Source organism: Apodemus sylvaticus, chromosome 5 (assembly GCF_947179515.1).
Source record: "Apodemus sylvaticus chromosome 5, mApoSyl1.1, whole genome shotgun sequence".
Lineage (NCBI taxonomy): Eukaryota > Metazoa > Chordata > Mammalia > Rodentia > Muridae > Apodemus > Apodemus sylvaticus.
This window is the reverse complement of record NC_067476.1, coordinates 120006702-120015919: the sequence shown is the minus strand read 5'-3', so window position 1 is coordinate 120015919 and position 9218 is coordinate 120006702. Positions and strand designations below refer to the sequence as shown.

The window sequence follows — 9218 nt, the reverse complement described above, 5'->3', positions numbered from 1 at the left end:
GTGAGCCACTGGAGAAAGCCATTCGGCATGCTTCCTCTGCATTGCGCAGTGAGCAGAGTGGCACAAGGAAAAAGCTCACCAGGGTAGCATTTTCAGGGCAATATGTAAATAAAGCCATGCTATTGTTTCACGAGTTTCTGGCATCCTTACTGAAGGCTATTCCTAGGCTCCTCCTTCTGGGATGTGTCCCAAACGCCCCAGCCCGTCTTCCACATTCTGGCTGGGGATGACTCTGATTTACCAACTCACCTTCCTTTGACAAGAATGGATGAGCTGGTCTAAGCCCTCCCAGGCACCCACAATGGGTTTGGGAAAGAATCCTCTGTGTTCTTCTCACCAGTCAGGCGTGTGAAGGGGGAAACTAAAAGAGGTCTTCAGAGCCACTGGGCCTAGAAAAATTTCCAGTCAATCCATCACCTGCCTCCTCTGGAGAAAGGGCTGTCAATCTGTCCACAGCTTAGGGGCAGGTGGAGGAAGGGTGTGAGAGGTTTTTTGAGGAGTTTGGGCTGAGTGTGCTTGTGTATGTGTGCTGTGGTGTGTGTGGTGAGCACAGTGCTACCCAGTAACAGAGGAGCAGGCGAAAGGGCGTGGGAGACTGGGGACTCCTTTATAGAAACTCCTCTGCCCTAAAGCAAGTCAAATCCCTGCTGTGGAGTTGCTTTCTCTTCCTCCCTTTTGAGTCTTCTGTGCTGAAGTGACCTCTCCCCGTGGAGGTCAGCGATCTGCTCACCCTGACACACTCGGCCTTCTGGGGCTTGACTGCTGTAGAGCCCCAGGAAAAGAAAAGTCTCCAGCTAGTTTCTGAGAGAAATGCTGTAGGAAATCTCTGGTAGAAACTGGTTTTCTTTTTAAAGAAACCACACACACACACACACACACACACACACACACACATGCACACACATGCACACACACATATACACACACACATGCACACTCACATGCACACACACATGATAAAAATGTCCGCTGGGAACTGTGCAGAAATCAACAGACAAACACAAACTGTACATCATCCCTGAGGCCTCTCGCAGGCTACTTTAGCCACTAATATAAATCAGGCTGGGAATCGCATGAGGTTTTAAGAAATGTAACTGGACTTAAAATACAAGGTCAGTATCCCATCCTAGGTAATCCTCTGCAGGATGAGAAAGTCTCCCGATTTTCCCACAGGGTTATTTCACATGCGCTTTCTGAGCCAAACTATTTTAAAAGCGTTCATTCTTCCGTTGCTCTGCCAAATGCTAGCTTGAGATTCACATGCACTTTTAGAGTGCCTATTAATGATATTAATGATCACGGATCAAAGGCAAACCCCAGAGGTTTATGAAGAAATTCCAGACAATTATTTAGGCACTTTGAAAGCTCATCTTCCGAAGGAGGGAAGCAGTATCTCAATGTGGGGAATGCTGTGTCTGAATGTGTAGGGTCTAATGCAGCAGAAGAGGAGGCTCAGAAGTAAAGAAAAAACATCTCTTTGATTAAAATGCAGTACTATTGATTGACACCTTGTCCCTGAAGACTTCCTACTCATTTGTCTGAAAGTAGATGTAATTTCGGATTTGGAGAAAGCCCTCTTTTTAAAGGGGCATTCTTCTGGGTCAATTGTGTCTCCTTCAACATCCAGGATTTACATAAGTATACATACTCCCATTTAGATAAAGTAGTTCTTAACTATGGCATTGCATGAGAATCATTGTTTGAGGGCCTTTAAAAAATACTAAAATGCAGGCTCAGCCTACTCCAGGGAGTTAGACTGAGCTACAAACTACATTGGTGATTCCAACCAGTGCCCACAGTAAGGGAGTATTTCTAAATAGATGGGGAAATTAACACGTGGGTGTGGTATGCTTAATTCAGTACTTAGAGGGCTACGGGTTATACTTAAAATACTAGACAATTTTGATAGATGAAGAAACGGAAGGTTAAGTGGATTATACTAAAACACACATAAAATTAATTAATGGCAATGTAACTTCTGGACCCAGGGTTTGCACTTGCAGTACCTCGCTGTTACATCATCTCAGCTCTCTAGTTTCCACCCCACCCCACCTCCGGCAGGGTATCCTTTGTGTGGGAATTGGCACACAGTGTACCAAGAGGACCAGAAACACTATGAAGTTAGTTTACCAATTTTCAGTCATTCTTCACATTTCACGTAACAGCTCGACTTACATTTTGGAACTCACACTATTGGCGGACTGATATAGGACCACCTGGGAAATTTATTTATATGTGACCAGAGGCCCAAGCGTCCGAGAGAGAGAGAGAGAGAGAGAGAGAGAGAGAGAGAGAGAGAGAGAGAGAGAGAGAGACATGGTCCAGAACTTCAATCAGTCTTGAACAAAGACAAGATGCTCACATAACATGTAAATGAGTTCACTTGGAGAATGTCAGGGTTCTCTGGAAGGTGTCAAGACACCCCCTCCTTCCAGGTCTGTTAGAACTCAGTCAGGAGCACAATGGGAACAAACTCATACTGTTAAGGCAGCCCAGACCTTAAGGGTCAAATTTAATCATAATGTTTCTCATTAGGTTTTCAGAACCTAAATCTTAAGGGTCAGTGGTTCAAATAGTTCCTTTATCTAACTTAACAAGATTTCCAAAACCCAAGAAATGCTCCTGGGAGGAAAGACATTCTTACAAGCAGAGCATAATTAAAAAATAACATGTCCAGAAGAGGGTACTCTGGATATGCATTCTTTGAACTTAATTCAGTTGTTTTTAAAGTCTCTCTCTCTCTCTCTCTCTCTCTCTCTCTCTCTCTCTCTCTTGTGTGTGTGTGTGTGTGTGTGTGTCTTTCCCCCCTCCCCTCTCCCCCCTCACACACACAGGCACACATGCACGCACAGATGTACACGTGCACACACACTCCTAGCAGAGGCAGAAGGACCCAGACTTTAAGGTCTGTGTGAGCTACATAGTATGTTAGAACTATGGCATATAGTGAGATCCTCCTACCCGCAAAGTAAGCAAATTGCACGACAAACTTACTTAAATTCACAAAACCCCGCATATGTATTCATAAAACAGGTACATTTTCACTACAAAGTGATTTTTTTCCCTGTGGACACTCAGTTTATTAAATGTGCGTAAATGAGAGGAGTAGAGCTGTCCTGGAGATTGTGGTACTGTCTAATTCCACCTGGAACTCAGTCCGAGAATCTGCCTGTCAGCTTGTATCCGCCCTGGTCGGACGCTTTGGGAGCCAACAGCATGCTTTTACTGATTTTACCTCAATAAACAAAAACTCATCCTCTAGTCAGAATGGTTATGGAAACTTTAATATAGTGTGGGGATACTGAGACAGATGAGACTTACCTGGAGATACTTCAAGCCCAGTCCTAATAGGTCTCCACAATTAGAAGAAAACTTCCCCCAAGTTCTCTTTGTTATGCTATATACCGACATACATTTGCTTCCTGTCTTGTTAAATATATATAGAAACCAAATTAGAGGGACAGCAGATTTCTGAGAATTTAATCATACCCTGGAATTGCAGGACTGATATATATATATTCATTCTTTGAACTTAATTCAGTTGTTCATATATGTGTGTGTGTGTGTGTGTGTGTGTGTGTATGCTTAGACTTCTGTACTGAGTGATTACTTGAATTAACTTCATTTTACAGTGCTTAATTTATTTTGTACTGCGGAAAGCTTTAATCTATTTAAGAGAAACCAGTTTAATTTTGATTTTTTTAAAAAACTTGCTCCAACATGTTTCAATTCACCACTGTTTCAATACAGGGGAATGAACTCTCTTGTCTTGACAAACCAAGTGCAGTGATTTCCTCATAAGAGAAAAGAAGAAATTAAAACAATTTCCATATTCCAGTCCCAGCATGCTGCACAGCTCATGTTTTGGCTCTCGAAAAGTTGCTTATTATTCAGAGGGCAGTTCACTACCGTTTTGTGCAACTATTATAGTACAACCTGCCAAGGAGCTTAAAATACCATGAAGGTTGACACCAATCCCAGGTCATTCTCTTGGGCATAGATATTTCCCTCGCTATGTGTCTGTCCTAGCTGGGGCTTTTTCTGAAGTCAAAGGCCAATGAGAGGTACAATCTCTGCAGAAATCAAAACAAGACATCAAACATAAAACAATTATATTGAGACCCCATCATCTCTGCCAAGACACACTTTGAGAAGGTCCACCCAGAGATAAACTAGATTCTTCAAACATCAAAATATAGTGACTTTTTGTGGCTTTTTCTTTCTTATTGGTGTCTTATGGGTCACTGCACATGCACAACACTCCCTCTACCAATGGCCCATGAGTCTTTGTTTTTTAAAAAATTAAATACATGTCCATACTTCTTCAGCATGAAATAAAGGAACAACAACACTCCGTAGCTATTCCAGCGCCAGGTGCCTCTTTACACTTCATAAGTCATATGCATGTCTCGGTGAGCTAACCCCCAGTGGCAAAGAAAAGCAATCATGCAAGAAAAATCACAGATTATTTCCGTACTGTTTTGTTTGTTTTAAGGCAAGGTCTCACTATGTAGTTTTGGCTGTCTACTAACTTATTGGGTAAACCAGTCTGGCCTCCAATTCAGGGATCTGGCTACCAACTCAGGTGCCTCTGCCTCTTACGTGCCAGGAAAGGCATATGCCACCAGGCCAGCTTTTCCATGTCTTTAAATTGGGGGAGGAGGAAGAAAGAAAGAAAATACAAAAAGTTACTAACAACACAAATACTAAAAATACAAAAAATACTAACCAGCTTTCATCTATTATAATGTGTCGTTTGATAGTACATGGCTTACCATCTCAGATAATTAGAAAAGTCTTGAGTTTAGTTATCAACGGAATTGAACATTTCCTCTAAGTATCAGAATCATAGGGACCTGAATATAAATTTAATTTGAAGGATGAAAGGGTTGAAGAACTTGATTTTGACTATCAATCCTGACCGTGTCTCAGACTTTCAAATGCCAAATTGTTAACAGTAATTAAGAATATAAAAACTCATACCATTCCAACAGTAGATAATACTTAATGTTCCACCTAATAAGCAACAAAACACTTGGAATTAATTTTCTCCCTTTATCCATATATTCAAAGAGTTGTAAAACAATTCAATAAACAAGAGTTGGAAAGGTGTTTCAAACATGCTGAAAGAAAATGATTGTGGGCAAAATTCCTTAAACATATGGCAGAGTGTGGGAGCCCAGAGCCCCATTAATCCTGTTAAAATCCATTGTCCATGAAGGTTGCAACAAAGGCCACATCTATCTACAACCTGAACATACTATTTTTTTTTAAATCATTGGTCACAATAATCAGTTTCCTTTATAGGAATTTATATTATATTATTATAATAGAACATATTTGAAAAACAAAACATTTCTTGAAAGCACATCTTTCGTATAAGTACAATTAAGTACAGAATATGACCTTAACCATTAAACAATTAAAACCCCTTCTACTCCAGGTCAGAATATCTTAGCTCTGGAGAGGGAAGCACCCTCTGAGTGCTGAGTGAGATGCTTCTTGGTGTACAATGGTGACTATTCACACTTCCATCGAGGACTCAACATCTTGGATCAGCTCTCAAGAAAACATAAAAGGCTAAGTGGGAAAGGAAAGGAATACCAGCAAGTAGTTTCTGGTCCTTTGAGGTTGGGGTGACCAGATGAAACGTCCAGGTTGACAACTTTGGCTTCCTGTCTTTCTTGAGAGCTGGCTACACAACTGAACAGAACATTTAAACACCCTGGGAAATTTTCCAAATTGGGACCTGGAATGGCACTGCACTCCCTTTGGATTATGGTCTGTCTTAACTGTAACCAGAATAAGGGAGGTGTGACAAGGACAGAGTCAAACTTGTGCTACATAGGACACACCTCTTCCATGTCTCTACCTAAGACTGAGATGAATTAGTTGTACATTTCTGGGGACTTCAGATGTAACAGCTCCCCAGGCATTGTGTCTGTCCTGTAGTAGAACCTGGGAACAAAGTGACTCACACACCAAATCCAATCTAAATACTTTACAGGTCTGAAGGAAGCACAAGGGTGTACATTTCCACATGTGGCCCCAGCAGATGTAAGCCATGGTAACTAGGCTGTAAAGTTCTAGGGAACTGTTTTCAACTTTAGCCTATTTCAGAATCATAGTTCCTTATTCCATAGGTCTGAGATCCCAATACCTGCATTCCTCACAGAACCACATGCTAAGACTGCTGATTTATTTTTACTTCTCAGTTTGAGGAGTAAGAGGACTGCAGCCCAAGAATTGGCCCTCAGTACCTGGTACTGTCTCTCTCTCTCTCTCTCTCTCTTTCCCATCAGGAGGTCTTCATAGTGATGGGGTAAGAAGGCCACCATTACTGATTTCTCCTTAGGGTCCTAGATACATAGTTTATTCCTTGACCAGTGGATGGTTCTTTGTCAATATAGTATTTTCTGGAGACAGTTATAAATATGATGAGAAAGTAACAAGTCTGTTAGGAAAACAGCCTCCAGGAGGTGACTGTAAAGGCCAGTTCCAACACAAACAATTTTACAAAACAATTTACATGTATGTGTGTTTTACCTGGTATATATGTACATGCCTTGTGCCCATGGAAGTCAAAGAGGGTGTGGGGTCTTCTGGAGTTCACCAAGGTTGTGGGTGCTTGGAACCTGACCTGGGTCCTCTGCAAGAACACTAAGTGCTCTTAAAAGCTGAGACATAACCCCAGCTCCCAAATATTTGTTTATTTAAAGTAACTCCCCAATTCTTTCCGGTACCCCAGATACTGTACACTTAACTTAGTTTTTCTTGCCACTACATCCTCTGCTGTAACTTTGCAATTTCTTTCTTTTCTTGCTGGGGCCGCCCTGAGCTGGAGCTAATCTTTCAGTAATTGCAGCTGAGCCGGTTTGCTGTGCCTGCCCTGGGTTGTTTGTCATAAGATGTCTGGAGGAGAGATTTTCCAAAGCCTGTAGCTCTTCCCTAGCTGTGTCTTTTGCCAAATCTTGTTTCAAAAGCAACCCAGGATCTGACAACTCTAAGGTTGGCAAAACCCTGACAGCTGTGCTCCTTTCTACTGCTGCATCCTCTGGGACTAATCCTTCACTTCCAAGAGAAACTCTCCTGTGGGGGTCAGAGTCTTCCACAGAGCCACAATTCCTGCGCTTCTGCTGTGTCTTGGCTGCTCTTGGACTTTGCTTTGGACCTGATGATGCTGACTCATAGTTATACACAGTGCCCCTGCTTAGAAGCCCCGTCTTTAACCACTCCCCAGGATGAAGTTGCTGCAGGCTGCGAGTGTCTCCTGGCTGAGTCTGAGAAACATTTTCCAGCTTTTGAACAGGAAGCTCCTGGTGGCTCTTGGCTGCTCTTATGTCATCTTGTGCTTGACCCACAGATTCTGACAGGAGAATGGCTGAGGCATTCCTCCTCCGTGGTACCTCCGTAATTACTGAGTCACCAGATCTTCCCACGAGGTCCCCGCTGGGCTGTGGTTTGCTCACATCAGTGCCTTTTGATTCAGTTCTTCTCACACTAAAACAGTAACATTGGAGCACACATGAGGTTTGCAATGGCATGGACTCCTCCAAACCCCCCACTCCCTGGTGGTTACTCCTAAGAACAAGGCATGTACCCAATGGCTTCTCAACACCCGGGCATATCTAGGAAATCTCCAAAGTGTATGTTGACTATTGATTGTATTAAGTAATAACATCCCCATTTTCCATTAAACTAGGATATGTTCTGAAATTTTCATTATTGGTTCATCAATGGAATCACAATGAATCATTTTAACCAAAGCAAATAGGTATCCAGTTTTAGATGTTAGAGGCAAATACTGCCTGGAGTTGATATACTAACATTTTGTAGGAGGAAATGCTTTTCATCTAAAACACAGTATGTTCATGCATACCTACACATATACAAAAATATGCACACATAAAATTTCTATTTAGAAGTAAATACTGATCTGAAAATTCCCTCCTGACACTTTAAGGTATTAGGCAGCAGGTGCTGGCTTATTCATAAACCATATGGGAATAAGGCTGTTTATCAGACTTGGTCAGTCCTGGAAAAAATTCAGACAGCTAAGATTAAGCAAAGTATAGCCATAACAAACAGTGTATCTATCTTGTATATCTATCCTCTGTCTATTTGTCTGTCCATCTATGTATACATGTATGTATACATGTATGTATGTATGTATGTATGTATGTATCTATCTATCTATCTATCTATCTATCTATCTATCTATCTGTCATCTAATCTTCCTCTTCCACAGGATACACAATAAGTAAGACAAACTTTGCTTAACTATAAAACAAACTTCCAGGGCAGGACAGAAACTTCACAAGAAACTCAGAGACTTAAGCCCTTAATTTTGGCAAAGAGTTGACAACAATACATTTACAAATAGCAAGAAACTTCTTCAGCCACTAAATTCAAGCTCTGAAGCTGGAATATTTACTTTGGCTTAGCTTTGTGGAAAAAAACATAAATATGTTGCTGTAAGGGGCCCAAGGGCTGTCATAATTACATTAAAGTCAGAACAAGCGTCTTACAAAAGGAATGTAGTTTTTAGGTCTGTCTGCAGTTGCCCCAAGAGCTGTGTGAACAAACCACTAGTAGGTGCTTTTCGTCTTCAAAGAGCTTATAATTAATCACTCCTTGCAACACACCTGTGAAGCAAGGCGTCCATTCCCACTGTCCAGAAAGCAAGAGCAACAGGAACGGGGGAAGGACATGGATTAATAAATGGTTGTGGGAAGAACCAATCGCAGAGGGGCTTCTGATTAGGGTCCATACACACTGTCATTAAGTGATAGACTCTTCTAGTGATACAACTATCCACACAGGCAGTCAGAAAATGAGACACAAGAAACATGCTGGACCTACATTTCCTTCAGAGCATTCCTCTTGAGCTTTGTACCAGGAGAAGGTGAAATCCCCGCGCACTCAGCAAAATAATCAGACACTCCATGGAGGGCTTTTATTGTCTACTCCAAAAGATAACAAAGGTTCAAACAGGAGTCTATTAGCTGAACACCAGAGAAAACAGTTACACCAGGAAGGCTCAGATCGACAGCTTTATTTTGTAAATACTAAATAAAAGAGACTGCTGTTCTTGGCTGTTTCAACTGCTTTCAGTTGGGTATTTTCTGGTGTGGGTCACAACTGCTTTTGCATTCTTGTCTACTCCATTCATGCACTAATATGTACCATACACAACCGTAATGTGAAACTGCGGATCC

General features: G+C 41.7%; 1 protein-coding gene across 3 annotated transcripts in view; it reads right to left on the bottom strand.

The window, feature by feature from the left end:
* Positions 1–4095: 4095 nt before the first annotated feature.
* Positions 4096–9218, bottom strand: part of Slx4ip (SLX4 interacting protein) — a 166181-nt gene continuing 161058 nt past the window's right edge. For all 3 annotated transcript variants that reach the window (XM_052183734.1, XM_052183732.1, XM_052183735.1), the window contains 2 exons: positions 8863–8963; positions 4096–7500 (listed from right to left, as the gene is read on the bottom strand). In XM_052183734.1, the coding sequence (XP_052039694.1) occupies positions 6765–7500; positions 8863–8963 (837 nt within the window). In that variant the 3' untranslated portion in view covers positions 4096–6764. The remainder of the gene's footprint in view (positions 7501–8862; positions 8964–9218) is intronic.